Source organism: Coregonus lavaretus (genome assembly GCF_964263955.1).
Source record: "Coregonus lavaretus genome assembly, chromosome: 34".
Lineage (NCBI taxonomy): Eukaryota > Metazoa > Chordata > Actinopteri > Salmoniformes > Salmonidae > Coregonus > Coregonus lavaretus.
This window is the reverse complement of record NC_140021.1, coordinates 6,695,459-6,715,135: the sequence shown is the minus strand read 5'-3', so window position 1 is coordinate 6,715,135 and position 19,677 is coordinate 6,695,459. Positions and strand designations below refer to the sequence as shown.

At 44.4% G+C, this 19,677-nt stretch overlaps 1 protein-coding gene across 1 annotated transcript in view; it reads right to left on the bottom strand.

The window, feature by feature from the left end:
* Nucleotides 1–19,677, bottom strand: part of LOC311109258 (receptor-type tyrosine-protein phosphatase mu) — a gene marked incomplete at its 5' end in the record, with an annotated part of 292,145 nt that overhangs the window by 26,198 nt on the left and 246,270 nt on the right. Inside the window, 5 exons of the mRNA XM_084152095.1 lie at nucleotides 712–828; nucleotides 4,762–4,859; nucleotides 14,347–14,383; nucleotides 18,606–18,682; nucleotides 18,767–18,779. Coding sequence (XP_084008221.1) covers nucleotides 712–828; nucleotides 4,762–4,859; nucleotides 14,347–14,383; nucleotides 18,606–18,682; nucleotides 18,767–18,779 — 342 coding nt within the window. The remainder of the gene's footprint in view (nucleotides 1–711; nucleotides 829–4,761; nucleotides 4,860–14,346; nucleotides 14,384–18,605; nucleotides 18,683–18,766; nucleotides 18,780–19,677) is intronic.

Here is a 19,677-nt window from a genome sequence, read left to right as displayed (position 1 = left end):
AGCAGGCTGAATACAGACGGCAGGGACGGACACCCATCAGAGCCTTGAGCACACACAAATGGCAGGGGAAATATTCACAGCCCAGGGGAATAGAAGTGGAGAGGCCTGGTAGCAGCCTGGAGTAAAGTAGGAGAGGCCTGGTAGCAGCCTGGGGTAAAGTAGGAGAGGCCTGGTAGCAGCCTGGAGTAAAGTAGGAGAGGCCTGGTAGCAGCCTGGGGTAAAGTAGGAGAGGCCTGGTAGCAGCCTGGGGTAAAGTAGGAGAGGCCTGGTAGCAGCCTGGGGTAAAGTAGGAGAGGCCTGGTAGCAGCCTGGAGTAAAGTAGGAGAGGCCTGGTAGCAGCCTGGGGTAAAGTAGGAGAGGCCTGGTAGCAGCCTGGAGTACAGTAGGAGAGGCCTGGTAGCAGCCTGGGGTAAAGTAGGAGAGGCCTGGTAGCAGCCTGGAGTACAGTAGTATGAGAAACACTAAAAATGGTTCCAGACAGACACGCATTCTTAAAGACAGACGGACCTATTACGGAGGACGCCGCTAAGAACACTCAGTAAAGTAGTTGGAAGTTGCCTAGGTGGGTGCAAGGAGTAAGACACCCCGAGTACAATGTGACGATCTTTCAAACCTAGTGACAGGAACTATACACAATACATGCTAAACACTAGACTATAATACAATACAATAAATGACTTCCACTATCATGATCACTTGGAGTGTCCCTACCTTTTCCACAGCGAAGGTCCTGATGACGTACTCTGATAGCAGCTGGGTCTCGATGAGGGTCACTTTCATGTCCCTGTAGATCTCAGTGTCGTCTGGCCAGTACTTACAGCACTTCACCTGAGGGGACACAGGGGACACAGGGTGTAACGGGATGAACTGACCACAGTAGAGGCTTGTCAACAACCTCTGTCCACAATATACACACGCTCCAGCACGAGCACGCACGCACGCCTGCCCATGGTAAAATAACTGTTCCTTCAAGGCAGAAACCTGCCTGAGATGTTTTTGGGATGCATGTTACCGGAGGTAGGTGTCTATTGTCTATTGTGTAAGGTGTTTGATAAGGTGTTGTTGTGAGTCATCTCAATGGTCTTCTAGTCCTTCTTTTAAGTTCCAGAATAGAATTCTGCTCTAGGTGAATTCTGGGCAAAAAGTGTTGCCACCTAGAGGGCTGATGTTGAACATACAGAACGCAGATGGCCCAGTCCTTTTAGAGAACAACCTGTTGTGGTTTGAGTGTGTCTGAAACGGCACCCTATTCCCTGTATAGTGCACTACTTTGGCACCCTATTCCCTGTATAGTGCACTACTTTTGGCACCCTATTCCCTGTATAGTGCACTACTTTTGGCACCCTATTCCCTCTGTATAGTGCACTACTTTGGCACCCTATTCCCTGTATAGTGCACTACTTTTGGCACCCTATTCCCTGTATAGTGCACTACTTTTGGCACCCTATTCCCTCTGTATAGTGCACTACTTTGGCACCCTATTCCATGTATAGTGCACTACTTTTGGCACTCTATTCACTATAGTGCACTACTTTGGCACCCTATTCCCTGTATAGTGCACTACTTTGGCATCCTATTCCCTGTATAGTGCACTACTTTGGCACCCTATTCCCTGTATAGTGCACTACTTTTGGCACCCTATTCCCTGTATAGTGCACTACTTTGGCACCCTATTCCCTGTATAGTGCACTACTTTTGGCACCCTATTCACTATAGTGCACTACTTTGGCCCTGGTCAGTAGTAGGGCACTATATAGGGAAAAGTGTGCCATTTGAGAGACATCTTGATGGTGTCCCAGATGGCGGCAGGCAGACGGCCCTCCTCTGTGTTTGAGCAGCTGCTCAATGTCCCCACTCTAATTACCCATACTGCACCATTGGGCTCTTCATTAAGAGGTCGTGAACTCTGGGGACACCAGAAGTCGCACAGCGCAGATTCTGTGATAGCGCCACCTCACTTACCTGGCCCCTCCTACACAGCAAGAGGTTAAAACCATAGACTTATTTTCTCTATTATACATTTACATTTTAGTCACACAGTAGTATAGTGACTTCAGCATTCACCATAGATCAATTAACACCAGCTCAACCCTTTGTGTTTCTTCTTCATATTGATGACACTATCCCTCTCTTTCTCTCCTTCTCCCTCCCTCACTCTCTGTTCCCTCACTCCCTCCGTCCTCTCTTCTGTCCTCTGTCACTAACACCGGCCTCATCTTCTCTCTCTCCAGGTCATCCTTCTCCTCTTCATCAGTCTCCTTCTCCTCTTCATCTGTCTCCTTCCCCCTCCCTCACTCTCTAATTGGTGATATAATTGTGTTTTAATGTACATCAGTCCCACCATAGCTAAGATAGTTGTCGTCGCTGGTTGCTTCTCTGGAGAGGACCAGAAAACACTGTTTAACTGCGATAGGGATCTCTGTTTTCTTAAATGACGGTGGCACTGGGAAATGTTTTTCTTTCAGTCTTCTGTGACAGTGTTGATCATGGAGAGAGTGATACAGCATAATACTATGAGTGTTTCCGACACACACACACACACACACACACACACACACACACACGAGTATAAAGAGATGTTTGAGAGACATGCCCACCCTACTTTTTCACACTCACTCATTAGCGAGTTACTCTTCTTTGTTAAAGTATGATGGAAGTACGATTGAGATAAACCATTTTGTCTTTGATTTGATCATCTGTCTTGAGCATGATCGATTGTAATACATGGTTTATGATGGTGTACTGTAGTTTTGTATAGCATGTCTCTAAAGTACTGGGCTGCTCAAATTACATTTAGTTGGTACATTTCTCCTTTCAGATCTTGGAAGCCATTTTCTTAAGTAGGTTGCATTAATTATTTTCCCACAGGCCATCATAAGCTCCTATTACTCCCTGTTTCCTGATATAGCCTTTGAGAGGAATCTCAATGTCGTTGGAGCCGATTTTAAGATGATCCTATAAGGTTCCTATTCAAGGACTCATAACTAGTAGTAGAATTTAATATCTCTGTGTCCATGTGCTTTTCTTCTTGTCAGAACCCCAGACGAGAGCTTCAAAAAATGCCAATCTAGAAGAGCTATCTGGAACTCAAACCATGATCCCACTAGTTTCCTTATTCCTACCAGACAGCCTACAGACTAATACGGCTTTGTCATAATACTGCTGCTTCGGTTTCTTTTTAGTGTTGTGAGCGGCTTTCTTAGGAGTTTCCTTAAAGGCCCCACACTGGGTAAGCATGTAAGGACATATAGCAGTAGCAGGCGACTGTTCTGAGAGGAAGTCAGATTTAGTACATGATTTGTGATAGGAGGAGAGGTTCAATAGGGTAATATGGAGCACCATTTTTGGTCCCAGTGTGTCATGTAGCCTTAAAACTTAAATACACTCACACTAAATGATCGGGAGGATGATTTGTGGTAATACGATAAGCTATCTGTCCATATCTTACTAGATAACCCCCCGCCATATGACAGGGTAAATAAAGTGTACGGGATCACCGTAGAGCAGACTGTAGCTTCAGCCCTGATTATCAGTGAAATTAGGTTTGGGTATCCAGTGACACTATCAAAACAAACAGTATGGAGCTCAAGTCAAGATGCTCCAGATCCTCCAGCCTCTCAGATCTCCCTGACAATTCAGCTAGCTAATCCCTGAGGAGCATTGTATAGATAAATTCTTGGCTGAAATATCCTATTAACCATTAACCCAGACCGTGTCTGACGGCTATGATGAAGACGATCAGCCAGCGATATGCTTTGGTGGCTGCCTGCTTTGGGTGGCTGCCTGCTTTGGGTGGCTGCCTGCTTTGGCTGGCTGCCTGCTTTGGGTGGCTGCCTGCTTTGGGTGGCTGCCTGCTTTGGGTGGCTGCCTGCGACAGTCACAAACACATTATCTGGGGTGGCGTTATTTTCCGCGTCCTGTTGTGCCTTGTGTTGCTTTGTACTCCGTCATCCCTCTACCTCGCGGTAGAGAGGCTGCAACAGAAAAGAGGCTGGATCGAAATCAAAACTAAACAGCTTGGCATGAAAGCGAGCGACAGGAGCCTGGGAGAAGGGATTTCCCAGAGTTCATCAGTGGTGAAGCAGCCTAGCAGATGCTGATGGCCGTGAAGTGAGTGGTTTTTATTATTATGGTGGAAGAGACTGCCACTGTGCTCCCTGCCTGCCTGCTGCACCTGGCCTTCCTGCCTGCCGTCGGCCCACTGAAGGGGGCTGGAGAGTGGAGACTCAACAGGGGGTGAGATGGGATCGCCAGGGCTGAGTGGTTAAAACAATAGCACCAGGTGGTGGCTCTGCTTGGTGGTGGGAGGATTCACCCGCTTGGCTAGCTCTCTGGGGCCGTGCATCACTTGGTCCCCTTTTGACGATGTGATATGGTGCCAGCGGGTGTTGGGGCTCTTAAATGAGCCACAGACAGGTTAGACACGTCCTCTCTGTCAGTGTGTGGTGTTATGGGTTTGACCGCTTTAGAGAGCTTATTCGACTAACAGGTCAGATCACTCTCTGATCACGCCTCTCAAGGCTTTAAACAGTTGTTGATAGGCTTGAACGAGGTCTGAATCCACACGGGACATTGCACCCCATAGATTGGCATTGCCTAGAGTTACCAGTGGACATCAAATGCCAGGCCCAGGGTTTCTGGAATCCCCTGACTGGAATATGTCCATTTGTGTTTCTTTCATTTCTTTATTGGCTGAATCAAAGAAATGTACCAGCACCGAGTGTGTGTGTGTGTGTGTGGCTAGGGTCTCTTGGTACTCACCCTGCCCACCTCCACCAGGTTGGTCACCATGACGATAGTTGCCGTGTTCTCCTGCCACACCATTCTCCAGAAGTCGTAGACAGTCTCCTGCATGGGCCCTGAGGAGAAACAGAGAAAAGGAGGGGGAGGGGGAGTGTATGTGAAGCCCCTTTGTGACCATACTGATAGCAATGTTATCTACAGTGCCTTCAGAAAGTATTCACACCCCTTTTTCCACATTTTGTTGTGTTACAAAGTGGGATGTTTTAGGTTATTGTCCTGCTGAAAGGTAAATGAATCTCCTAGTGTCTGGTGGAAAGCAGACTGAACCAGGTTTTCCTCTAGGATGTTGCCTGTTTTTTATTTTTTTTAACTCCCTGGTCTTTGCCGATGACAAGCATATCCATAACATGACAGAGCTTGAAAATATGAAGAATGGTATTCAGTGATGTGTTGTGTTTGCCCCAAACATAATGCTTTGTATTCATTTCTTTACAGTTTTATTTTAGTGCCTTATTGCAAACAAGATACATGTTTTGGAATATTTTTTATTCTGTACAGGCTTCCTTATTTTCACTCTGTCAATTAGGTTAGTATTGTGGAGTAACTACAATGTTGTTGATCCATCCTCAATTTTCTCCTATCACAGCCATTAAACTCTATCTGTTTTAAAGTCACCATTGGCCTCATGATGAAATCTCTGAGCGGTTTCCTTCCTCTCCTGCAACTGAGTTAGGAAGGACACCTGTATCTTTGTAGTGTACTGGGTGTATTGATACACCATCCGAAGTGTAATTTATAACTTCACCATGCTCAAAGGGATATTCAAGGTCTGCTTTTTTTTCTCCCATCTACCAATAGGTGCCCTCCTTTGCGAGGCATTGGAAAACCTCCCTGGTCTTTGTGGTTGAATCTGTGTTTGAAATTCACTCCTCGACTGAGGGACCTTACAGATAATTGTATGTGTGGGGTACAGAGATGAGGTAGTCATTCAAAAATCATGTTAAAACACAATTATTGCACACTGAGTGAGTCCAAGCAACTTATGTGACTTGTTAAGCAACAAATAGGTTGAATGCTTGTTGTGTCATTGTAGGCCAATGACACAATATCTCAATGTAATCCATTTTAAATTCAGTCTGTAACAAAATGTGGAAAAAGTCAAAGGGTGTGAATACTTTCTGAAGGCACTATGTTATCAATGTAATCTATGTCATCTGTCATCTATGTCATCAACGTTATGAATATTATCTATCACACCAACGGAAGTGTTGGTGTAAAAATATTGTCAGTATTGTTGTCAGACCTGCAACTCATTCGTCTGTCTCATCACCCACTTCTTAGACCAGGGTATTCTCCAGCTGATTTAATGCTCATCACATCCCTGTTAGTGTTTTTCACATTAAATTTGTCCATTGCTTGCTTGCTTTCTGAGCATGAAAAGTGCACAGGTTCAGCTGATTAATACCTTGTTTTTCCCAGTTGAACCTGATCAAAACGGAACACGGGGGCTGTGTGCCTGTGCATTCTGATCACTGTTGACAGGGGAATCAACTAATGCCTGGATCCAAGTCCGCACACGCACGCACACACAGACACACACGCCAACACAAGCTGAATGACAAGGAGCTTTAGGCCAGGTAGGGGGACAGCAGCCTGCACACACTCTCAATTAACTCCTACACACTTTAACTTTAATGTGGGCAGCGTTTAAGATTGCGCCGAGCAATAAAGGATCCCTGGAAGGAAGAATTACTCATTTAATTAATTCAAATAAGCATTGTTTTTTAATTAACTGGCAAATGTAAAAAATTACTTTTGTCGAGCTAATTAGCTCCTGCAAATCTGTGTGTGTGTCCTCGAGAGCTGTGGCGCGTGTACCTACAGCCACGGCAAACTGCATCCAACAGCTAAACCACACACACACACACACACACAGCTCACTGCAGACGTTCCATATTCATGCTCAAACAAACAGCCGCATTACCAAACACTTGTGTCGCTCGAGAATCCTCCTGATGTGACATTGCTTGGTGCCTCTAGTGTGAGCAAGCCGCTTTTCTCATTAGCGATGCCAGGCCCCATGTTCTCCTGGTATTCATGACCATCTCTCCTAGGAACAAGAGCTCTGTGTGTCAGGCCTATACACTCCCTGTTCTCCTCTGCCCCCCTTTACTCCTCCTGATAGCATCACCAGCCTCCTTTTTGATAATTTTTTTTTTTTCTTCTTTACTATAAACTTACTATAAATTTAAGGCAGATTTAGTTCAATACAGGTTTGGGTTCAATTTGGAATTTCTGAATTTAATTCAATTCAACTCATGAATTGAAATTTGAATTGGCTACACCCCACAGGAAGCACAATTTGAATTCATTCAAACCAATTCAAAGAAATTCAACTAAGACATGAAACATATGAATCTCTTTCCTTTGACAAATATTTTGCCAAAAGCATCTGCCACCTCATACTCAAAAAATACAGATACCATTTCAAATATTAGCTTGATTATAACTCAAACAGTGTCAAATAGTAAATTGTTAGTATTTTGGTCTTGAGAGGAGGTTTCATTATGGAGTGTTTGATCTAATGCAAACTTGGATATGCATATTTGTTTAATATTTAATGTACGTGAATTAGGAATTATTGTAGACAGCCTACAAAATTATCTAACAATTGCTCCAGACCGCTATAACTATTACAAAAATTGTTTCAAAAGAATGAGTTTTGAAAATGAAACGTGTCAACATGTTGAACATAGTATTGGTAACCATTCATGATGAGCATAATGATGGAATAAATTATCCATTTGAATTTCAATGAATTTCACTTAATTAAATTCTACTTATTTTCATTCAAATTAAATACAAATTCTGCTTCCTGTAGGGTGAGGCTAATTTTAATTCAATAAAAAAAAAATCTTGATTTGAAGACAAAATTCGCAACTCAATTCAGAATTGATACCAACCCTGGTTCAATCAGAACAGTGTGCGTCTTACAGTCCCTCATCCACTCAGGGATTGGAAGGTTTTTCTCCCTGAGAAAGTGATGATGATATGCAGATGATATGATAAAACCCCAGTGCTCGGGGAGGTTTGATATTCCTGGAGGTTTGATATTCCTGGAGGTTTGGTATTCCTGGAGGTTTGATATTCCTGGAGGTTTGATATTCCTGGAGGTTTGATATTCCTGGAGGTTTGGTATTCCTGGAGGTTTGGTATTCCTGGAGGTTTGATATTCCAGGAGGTTTGATATTCCTGGAAGTTTGATATTCCTGGAGGTTTGATCTCCCAACTCTTTCCTTCTAAGAGCTCTATGCAAGTACTAGCCCCTTCCCTCCCTGACTCCCTCCCCCCCATCTTCCCCTTATGCAGATACTTTGTGAACTTGCAAGACGCTTGCCAACCAAAACAGTCATCTGTGTTGACACAGTGTTAACAGCGTGTGGGGAAAGAAAGTCTCGGCGGAGGAGAGAAGCAGAGCGGCTGGTGTCGTCGTCTGGGAGAATGAAAAAGTGACATCATCATCATTGTTCAGATACAGTAAATGGCCTAGCGCAGCGGAGGGTAAAGTCAAGTCAGGCAATTAGATGTGGAGAAGAACTTCTCCCGTGGTGCACTGGGGGAATAAGACAAGGAAGCAGGAGAAAAAGCGAAAGAAAAGCTCCACAGACGGCCCGAGTGGACAGGCTGTCAGAGGAGAGGCTCTGTCGCCGTGAGGAGACTGGAATGCCTTTCATCTTGGCACACTGAGAGCCACAGACATACTGCTGGGATTGTTCAGGAGGAAAAAAGACTAGGCTATTTCTTTTAACTTTTTTTCCCCTAGAAAGAGGAATGTGCAAGGCAGCCAGGGGTTGTGTGAGGACACAGTTACTGTGTATGTTTCTACTTAAAACATTTGAAAGTGTTGGAATATTGATCTGGTAATAAAAGTGATATGTATTGTATGAATTATATGGTATTAAAAAGGCTAACCGAACAAAAGGGGTGGATGAGCTAAACCACTTCTATGCTCGCTTCGAGGCAAGCAACACTGAAGCATGCATGAGAGCACCAGCTGTTCCGGACGACTATGTGATCACGCTCTCCGTAGCCGATGTGAGTAAGACTTTTAAGCAGGTCAACATTCACAAGGCCGCAGGGCCAGACGGATTACCAGGACGTGTACTCCGAGCATGTGCTGACCAACTGGCAAGTGTCTTCACTGACATTTTCAACATGTCCCTGACTGAGTCTGTAATACCAGCATGTTTCAAGCAGACCACCATAGTCCCCGTGCCCAAGAACTCTAAGATAACCTGCCTAAATGACTACCGACCCGTAGCACTGACGTCTGTAGCCATGAAGTGCTTTGAAAGACTGGTCATGGCTCACATCAACAGCATAATCCCAGAAACCCTAGACCCACTCCAATTTGCATACCGCCCCAACAGATCCACAGATGATGCAATCTCTATCGCACTCCACACTGCCCTTTCCCACCTGGACAAGAGGAACACCTACGTGAGAATGCTATTCATTGACTACAGCTCAGCATTCAACACCATAGTGCCCTCTAAGCTCATCACTAAGCTAAGGATCCTGGGACTAAACACCTCCCTCTGCAACTGGATCCTGGACTTCCTGACGGGCCGCCCCCAGGTGGTAAGGGTAGGTAACAACACATCTGCCACACTGATCCTCAACACGGGGGCCCCTCAGGGGTGCGTGCTCAGTCCCCTCCTGTACTCTCTGTTCACCCATGACTGCATGGCCAGGCACGACTCCAACACCATCATTAAGTTTGCCGACGACACAACAGTGGTAGGCCTGATCACCGACAACGATGAGTCAGCCTATAGGGAGGAGGTCAGAGATCTGGCCGTGTGGTGCCAGGACAACAACCTCTCCCTCAACGTGACCAAGACAAAGGAGATGATTGTGGACTACAGGAAAAAAAAGAGGACTGAGCACGCCCCCATTCTCATCGACGGGGCTGTAGTGGAACAGGTTTAGAGCTTCAAGTTCCTTGGTGTCCACATCACCAACGAACTATCATGGTCCAAACACACCAAGACAGTCGTGAAGAGGGCACGACAAAGCCTATTCCCCCTCAGGAGACTAAAAAGATTTGGCATGGGTCCTCAGATCCTCAAAAAATTCTACAGCTGCACCATCGAGAACATCCTGACTGGTTGCATCACCGCCTGGTATGGCAACTGCTTGGCCTCTGACCGCAAGGCACTACAGAGGGTAGTGCGTACGGCCCAGTACATCACTGGGGCAAAGCTCCCTGCCATCCAGGACCTCTATACCAGGCGGTGTCAGAGGAAGGCCCTCAAAATTGTCAAAGACTCCAGCCACCCTAGTCATAGACTGTTCTCTCTGCTACCGCACGGCAAGCGGTACCGGAGTGCCAAGTCTAGGTCCAAAAGACTTCTCAACAGCTTCTACCCCCAAGCCATAAGACTCCTGAACAGCTAATCATGGCTACCCAGACTATTTGCACTGCCCCCCCACCCCATCCTTTTTACGCTGCTGCTACTCTGTTAAGTAAGTATTTATGCATAGTCACTTTAACTCTACCCACATGTACATATTACCTCAACTACCTCAACTAGCCGGTGCCCCCGCACATTGACTCTGCAACGGTACCCCCCTGTATATATAGCCTCCCTACTGTCACTTTATTTTACTGTATATATAGCCTCCCTACTGTCACTTTATTTTACTTCTGCTGTTTTTTTCTCAACACTTTTTTTGTTGTTGTTTTATTCTTACTTTTTTTGTTTAAAATAAATGCACTGTTGGTTAAGGGCTGTAAGTAAGCATTTCACTGTAATGTCTGCACCTGTTGTATTCGGCGCATGTGACCAATAAAATTTGATTTGATTTGATTTGATTTGATTTGATGGAGAAAATGCACCTGTTTGGGATACCATGCTCGGACACGCCGTCTGAACGCCTGTGACTGACAAGCGTCCAATTGGCCTGCAGCACATGAGCCTTTCAACTGAACAACGTCTTAGTTAGTTACGTTTTTTTCCGCTCTCGTTTGCCGCTTTGAAACTCTTTGAAAGTTGCCCTCTAATTGCAAACACCAGCAAAAAAAAAGAAGCACATTCTGTCTGAGGCCGGTGTGTTCCATTATCTTCTCTCCTATTCAATGTACATAATGACTGTGTACAGTTAGTATTGTATAGTCTCAAAATATGATAGAGGTCAACCCTCTCCTAGTCTAGTTCACCAGCCGACACTCTCTCTGTTGGTAGCAATTACCTCGTACCCCTGCACATCGACTCGTTACTGGTAATCCCTGTATATAGCCATGTTGTTTTCTACCTCCTGTATATAGCCATGTTATTTTCTACTCCCTATATATAGCCTTGTTATTTTCTACTCCCTGTATATAGCCATGTTATTTTCTACTCCCTGTATATAACCATGTTATTTTCTACTCCCTGTATATAACCATGTTATTTTCTACTCCCTGTATATAACCATGTTATTTTCTACTCCCTGTATATAACCATGTTATTTTCTACTCCCTGTATATAACCATGTTATTTTCTACTCCCTGTATATAGCCTTGTTATTTTCTACTCCCTGTATATAGCCATGTTATTTTCTACTCCCTGTATATAACCATGTTATTTTCTACTCCCTGTATACAGTATAACCATGTTATTTTCTACTCCCTGTATATAACCATGTTATTTTCTACTCCCTGTATATAACCATGTTATTTTCTACTCCCTGTATATAACCATGTTATTTTCTACTCCCTGTATATAACCATGTTATTTTCTACTCCCTGTATATAGCCATGTTATTTTCTACTCCCTGTATATAACCATGTTATTTTCTACTCCCTGTATATAACCATGTTATTTTCTACTCCCTGTATATAACCATGTTATTTTCTACTCCCTGTATATAGCCATGTTATTTTCTACTCCCTGTATATAACCATGTTATTTTTTACTCCCTTTATATAACCATGTTATTTTCTACTCCCTGTATATAACCATGTTATTTTCTAATCCCTATATACAGTGGTGTGAAAAAGTGTTTGCCCCCTTCCTGATTTCTTATTTGTTTGCATGTTTGTCACACTTACATGTTTCAGATCATCAAACAAATTTAAATATTAGTCAAAGATAACACAAGTAAACACAAAATGCAGTTTTGAAATGAAGGTTGTTATTATTAAGGGAAAACACAATCCAAACCCACATGGCCCTGTGTGAAAAAGTGATTGCCCCCTACAACCTAATAACTGGTTGGGCCACCCATAGCAGCAACAACTGCAATCAAGCGTTTGCGATAACTTGCAATGAGTCTTTTACAGCGCTGTGGAGGGATTTTGACCCACTCATCTTTGCAGAATTGTTGTAATTCAGCACATTGGAGGGTTTTCGAGCATGAACTGCCTTTTTAAGGTCATGCCACAGCATCTCAATAGGATTCGGGTCAGGACTTTGACTAGGCCACTCCAAAGTCTTCATTTTGTTTTTCTTCAGCCATTCAGAGGTGGACTTTTGGATCATTGTCCTGCTGCAGAACCCAAGTTCGCTTCAGCTTGAGGTCACGAACGGATGGCCGGACATTCTCCTTCAGGATTTTATGGTAGACAGCAGAATTCATGGTTCCATTTATCACAGCAAGTCTTCCAGGTCCTGAAGCAGCAAAACAGGCCCAGACCATCACACTACCACCACCATATTTTACTGTTGGTATGATGTTCTTTTTCTGAAATGCGGTGTTACTTTTACGCCAGATGTAATGGGACACACACCTTCCATTAAGTTCAACTTCTGTCTCGTCAGTCCACAGAGTATTTTCCCAAAGGTCTTGGGGAACATCAAGATGTTTTCTGGCAAAAATGAGACGAGCCTTAATGTTCTTTTTGCTCAGCAGTGGTTTTTGTCTTGGAACTCTGCCATGCAGGCCATTTTTGCCCAGTCTCTTTCTTATGGTGGAGTCATGAACACTGACCTTAACTAAGGCAAGTGAGGCCTGCAGCTCTTTGGATGTTGTTGTGGATGACTTGGAGGAGTCGTCGCTGCGCTCTTGGGGTAATTTTGTTCGGCCGGCCACTCCTGGGAAGGTTCACCACTGTTCCATGTTTTCGCCATTTGTGGATAATGGCTCTCACTGTGGTTCGCTGGAGTCCCAAAGCTTTAGAAATGGCTTTATAACCTTTTCCAGACTGATGGATCTCAATTACTTTCTTTCTCATTTGTTCCTGAATTGCTTTGGATCTCGGCATGATGTCTAGCTTTTGAGGATATTTTGGTCTACTTCACTTTGTCAGGCAGGTCCTATTTAAGTGATTCCTTGATTGAGAACAGGTGTGGCAGTAATCAGGCCTGGGTGTGGCTAGAGGAATTGAACTCAGGTGTGATAAACCACAGTTGAGTTGTGTTATAACAGGGGGGCAAACACTTTTTCACACAGGGCCATGTAGGTTTGGATTTTGTTTTCCCTTAATAATAACAACCTTCATTTCAAAACTGCATTTTGTGTTTACTTGTGTTATCTTTGACTAATATTTAAATTTGTTTGATGATCTGAAACATTTAAGTGTGACAAACATGCAAACAAATAAGAAATCAGGAAGGGGGCAAACACTTTTTCACACCACTGTATAACCATGTTATTTTCTACTCCCTATATACAGTATAGCCATGTTGTTTTTATTCGTTATTTTTATTCATCATTCACTGTGTATTTATTCCTCCCGTCACTATTTTATTTCATATCTTATCTTTAACTCTGCATTGTTGGAAAAGGACCCGTAAGTAAGCATTTCACTGTTAGTTTTCACCTGCTGTCTACGAAGCATGTGACAAATAACATTTGATTTGAATTAGCCTTTCTCCATGGCCTACAATGTACTACACAGAGTCACACTACCAAGTCATAGTGGGGGCCGTTTTAGACGCTGGTCGGGTTCAGAGCGGCCAGGTGGGTGGCCGGGGCAGGCAGCGCTCCAATAAACAGGTCATTATGCAACTCCCAAGCCAACTCGACCAGACTGCAGAGTCTATTATGTCTCAATGGGCTACCTTTACTCGGAGCGAGCGTGGAATGGAATTACCTTTGCGTGGCTGGCTGAGGAAACAGGGCCTCCAAGAACTGCATAACAATTAACTATCAATCAGAGAGCACCTCCAGGGGGCTTGTTGGAAAAACTGTCCTCTTGCACACGGCCAGCATCTGCCTGCCGGATTAACGCAGTTATAAAACACACACCTATAGACATGCACGCGCATGAACACGCCAGTACACATGGCCTAATCCATTTATTTATTACTGCCCTCTTCCCTTATTACTGCCCTCTTCCCTTCTCATCCCTCATTCTCTATCTCCACCCCTCCCCTTTTGCTCACACGGCTGATTAATTGTTTTAGGACACTACTTCAGCAAAACACGGCTTGGAAGGGGGAAAGGGGGGAGGGAGGTTGAAGAGATGGGAGTCTTTTTACCCATCTCCTGTATATCCGTGTTGACAGCTCTAATGAGGCCGTCAGTCTGAACAGCAGACGGAAGAGTTGCAGATCTGACAACAACACTGAAAATATTCAGAAAAAGAGAATGCATTTGGTGTGTTGCTGATCTTACCTTGGGTAGAGATGTAGTGATTTGGCCTGTGGTAGCCCTGAATTCCAAAAAAGAGAGAGAGCGAGGGAGAAAAACAAACTTTAAGCACATAGATGTCAGTCAAAACATTTACATTTACATTACATTTAAGTCATTTAGCAGACGCTCTTATCCAGAGCGACTTACAGTTAGTGAGTGCATACATTTTTATTTTTATTTTTTCATACTGGCCCCCCGTGGGAATCGAACCCACAACCCTGGCGTTGCAAACGCCATGCTCTACCAACTGAGCTACATCCCTGCCGGCCATTCCCTCCCCTACCCTGGACGACGCTGGGTCAATTGTGCGCCGCCCCATGGTCTCCCGGTCGCGGCCGGCTACGACAGAGCCTGGATTCGAACCAGGATCTCTAGTGGCACAGCCTTAGACCACTGCGCCACTCGGGAGACACAAAGGAATACGGTATAATGGGCATATTTGTTTACTTGAGTCAAAAAGCAAAACCTGCTGCGGTGAAAACATATTTCAAAAGCAGCAATCTAGTCTTAAATGACTAAATAAGTCAAACCAATTAGAAAGAAAAGGTTGATTCGGCTTCCAGCAACTATAACGTTAGTGAACACACACACACAAGTGTAGGATCTTAATTTGAACACTTTTGTTGCTGAGAATTTTCCTGCACTGCAGGAAATGGAAATGAGCTTCATGAGTTACATAAATTCACTTAAAACCCACACTAACACGCAATTATATTAACATTATTGCACTTTTCATGTATCCTAATTTTGGGCAGCTAATAGTCTAACCATCGATCAAGCAACATTATGGACTAAACTTTCAAATCCTGTTGCTGCAGGATTATTTTGCTGTGACAATACTGGTCAAATGAAGATCCAACATCTGTACACACACACGGTTGTACTATTCTTCCACTGCATATTGTGTGACTCATCTTCGTAATACGCTCAATCTCCTAAGGATTACTCTAATCCCTTTAAATTTCATTTGTCGAGCATCTTGTATCCTAGTGAGGCCTACCGTACAAAGTGGGAAGCTAAACGTTAGCGTGAAGAGCCGTTCCCACGCGCCACAAAGTGTGAGCCATTGTCTTCATCTCGTCCAGCTCTTAACACTGCCATTTTTCATTTACCTCAACTGTAATTAACGTTCACAACGTGGAACATAAAAGGATTGAATCTAACAGGGAAACTTCATCCCTCTACTCTGATTGGCTGGGCTTTCTGTCTCTCTGGGCTCTGATAGGCTGGGCTCTGTCTCGCTGGGCTCTGATAGGCTGGGCTCTGTCTCGCTGGGCTCTGATAGGCTGGGCTCTCTGTCTCTCTGGGCTCTGATAGGCTGGGCTCTGATAGGCTGGGCTCTCTGTCTCTCTGGGCTCTGATAGGCTGGGCTCTCTGTCTCTCTGTGCTCTGATAGGCTGGGCTCTCTGTCTCTCTGGGCTCTGATAGGCTGGGCTCTCTGTCTCTCTGGGCTCTGATAAGCTGGGCTCTCTGTCTCTCTGGGCTCTGATAGGCTGGGCTCTCTGTCTCTCTGGGCTCTGATAGGCTGGGCTCTCTGTCTCTCTGGGCTCTGGTTGCTGAGTGCGCTGTTTAAATTATTTATTTATCCCTTGTCCACCATAAGAGTTGTTTATCCTCTTGCTCTACACACTATTGAGGAATTCTCACCGTGGGAACACACATGGTGAGGAACATCAACTATGACTATAGCGTTAGTTAGCGAGAGGCTATTAGGAGAAGGGTTAATTGGCTGGTCACGTATTCTGTGTGATCATCATGGTGGAAGAAAGGTTTAGACTTGATTGGGATCTGTTGAGTGTGTTTCCTGGGAGACAAGCACTCTCACACATGCTGCAGAGTTCACTGACTGACCGCACCTGGTCCCAGATCTGTTTGTGCTATATAGCCAACTCCTATGGTCGTCGTCATGCCAGACAGTACAAACAGATCTTGGACCAGGCTACAGAAACACTGTGAGGGAGAAGCAAACTAACACATTAGAGGCTGCTGCTGTCTATTGAAATCACTGGCCACTTTAAGAAATGGAACACTAGTCACTTTAATAATGTTTACATATCTTGCACTACTCATCTCATATATATATATATATATTGTATTCTATAATATTCTACTGTATCTTAGTCCATGCCGCTCTGTCATTGCTTGTCCATATATGTATATATTCTTAAATTCCATTCCTTACTAGTTTTGTGTGTATTGGGTATTTGTTGTGAAATTGTTAGATATTACTGCACTGTCGGAGCTAGAAGCACAAGCATTCCGCTACACCCACTATAACATCTGTTAAACACACGTATCTGTGTATTGATTTGATTTGATTCAGACAGACAGAGTCTGCAGGGAGAGGAGAGGCCAGGTGCAGCGGAGGGAGGTAGTGTACAAGTCTTCATGGCCGTGTCCTGATAGGTGTCCTGATGGTTAATTCACCACGAGTTCCTTGGGGTCAGGCTACAAGTAGCTTCATCAGCTAACCTGCAGAGCGGCTAGACAAACCGTAGAATGCTAATTCAACATAACAGACACAGGACTGGACACACACAAACACCCATCATTTATTTCTGCAATGTTCTAATGAGTACTGTAAGACTAATACTTATGAAATCGATTTGGTGGGTGACAAATCCTTATTTGAAATGCAAATGTCAATTCAGTTTCTAGGGGCAACATCTTGAAACGTAACAGATGTCACTCTATATAATGTCCTTGTAACCACACCGCCCAGACCCAAACAACAATCATGTATGCAAATACAATGGCTCTGGATCACTTCTGGTTATGGAGAACTATAAGAACAGGTGGTACCTCTATTGACAATGAGAGCCGCTGCTTTCATAATTATCTCTTCACCAATCTCCGAGCACCTGAAGACGACGTCCCCGACATTTAGACCCAATGTGGGCGTGTGTAGATCATTAACAGGCCCTTTCATTTAAAGAGCTAGCGACTTGTTCCACCTGCACTGCAAATATACACTCATTTACCTTTGAAGAGGAGGGAGCTAACCCTAATGTTACTAATGGCTAATGACAAATGAAGGCAAAGCTCAGCGTGGTGGTAGAGGGGGAGGTGAGGAGAAAGGAGGAGATGATAAGTATGGGGTGGTTGGTTGGCGTGGGTTGCACTGTGCCAGCTGGTTGACTGGAGAGGAAAATAAAATGTACTCTGTCAACAGTGATAGCCAGGAGGGTAAACAAGGGGTGGGCTTTTAGCAAACAAACATCCCTATGTGCTGGACGTGACTGTGTGCAGACCGTGTGCGGACTGTAGAGTTGGACAAAGTATTCTAATTCTACAGACTGGACATACAGGACACATGGCGCTTGCATACGGTCAAAGGCATTGATATTTGCCTCAGATCTGTTATGAATATGTGTGTGTGTGTGTGTGTGTGTGAGTGGTGGAAATCTCAAGAGTGTGTCACTATCTGCCTCCACATTCAACAGAGAAGTTGACTCAGTTCTTGAAACATTTTGTCACTTATCCAGAGCGACTTACAGGAGCGATTAGGGTTAAGTGCCTTGTTGAAGGGCACATCAACAGATGTTTCACCTAGTCAGCTTGGGGATTCAAACCAGCAACCTTTCGGTTACTGGCCCAATGCGCTTAACCACTAGGCTACCTTCCGCCCCTAAATGTCTGGATAAATCGGTAAATTGTATTTTGATAAACACTTTCCCCAAAGCACTCTGAAGGAAACACCTTTGGGTAGAATGGAATTGAAATCAATGTTGTACAATCATCTTCCAGACAACAGCCTCTTGCATGGCCATCTGATAGTTTACAATCACAGTTTGTACAGAGGCTTATCGTTTTTGGACACAATGACAGATTCATTGGAGTGTCACACAGGCTTTTCCTCAATTTCACGCAACCGGCGTGATCGCAGCAGGGGGGACCACTGCTCTGTTGCCCAGCACGGTTGCCGGTGTGTGTTTGTGAGCGTGTGTTTACCGAGACCCGCTGTTTGTTTATGTTTGAGAGTCTGTGTCCCAAAGCGTGGGCTCTGTTTACTTCTGGGGGTTGGAAAAATCAAAGGCAAACTTGCTGTCTGGATCAATGCCCCATCTCTTTTTTTTCTCTCTCTCTCGCTCTCTGGGAAGAAGAGGAGAGCGGGGTGGGGAGGTTGAGAGGATTGGGGGTCTATAACAGCAGCCTTTTCATCATCTCATTCCATCTGAGAGCTATGCCACCCACACGCTGGCTGACCTTTCTGTCTAAACCCTGGCTGGTGTTGTACTCACATCCACGTAATTTGCATTAATGTAGTCGGAGCTCTGCTCTCCCTCTACAGCCTGCAGCCGGACACGGGAGTGATCATCTGGAGGAAGACAGGACAGACAAGACAGAGAGAGAGAAAAACAAGTCCTCATTAGTAATATTAATGAGACAGAGAGGAAAACACTGGTATCCCATCCCTGAGGAGGATAGGGAATATGGCGTTTAAGGTCATCAACTCCTGCATGTACAACTACCAGGTCACTGTGCTGGTCTCTAGCGTATGCCCCATAGAAGGAAGCCTTTTCCTGGGTTAATATGTCCCTATTAATTTGGTACAAGTCAACAATGGTGTGTAAGTGAACTCCGCTAGCACTGTTCAGTTTCAGTTCGATCTTAGTTGTTGTTGGGATTCAAAGTGTGTGATCTGGGCCCAGTGAAAGAGTCCAAATCACCAGTTAGTTGCCGAGAATGAGCTTTGGCAATCAACCACTGTGAAGTGTGCCTCTATTTAATCAAAATCATCACATGACAGAGCTCTATTATGAAACAAGTCTCTATCCATTAGTCAAAATAATTCAATTTGACTAATAGGAGAGCGATCTACTCTGTTCTCTCTCTCTCTCCCATTTTACAGAGGAAACGCTAACTCACTCTGAATGATTTATTCACTTTAATTATTACAACCAGCAGAAAACTGTCAGTCCACCCAACATGCCCTGCAGCTAATTGTCCGCCGTGTCGTGTGAAGAACTGTGATTGGTCGGTTGCTCATTTGCAGAGACAGGAAGTGCCCGGAATCTTATTGACGTGGAAATGACAGGAGCGGTCTCCTCGTTGGGGGGACTGGTATAGCTGTGAGGGTGGTATGTGTGTGTGTCACCCTCAGCCATGTCTCAAGGCCAGAACTGAAATTGTTCCCAAGTCAGGGCTCATTTTCATAATCGCAAAGGCAATTAGTACTGCCTGTGTGTATATGTAGGATGTCAGTTGGCGTGAAGATCACAGCTTAAAGACGACATTTTCAGGAAGAGAATGATCACAGTTCTCATAGTTAACATTCAGGAGAACCACTTCATATGTTCCAAACTATAAGCT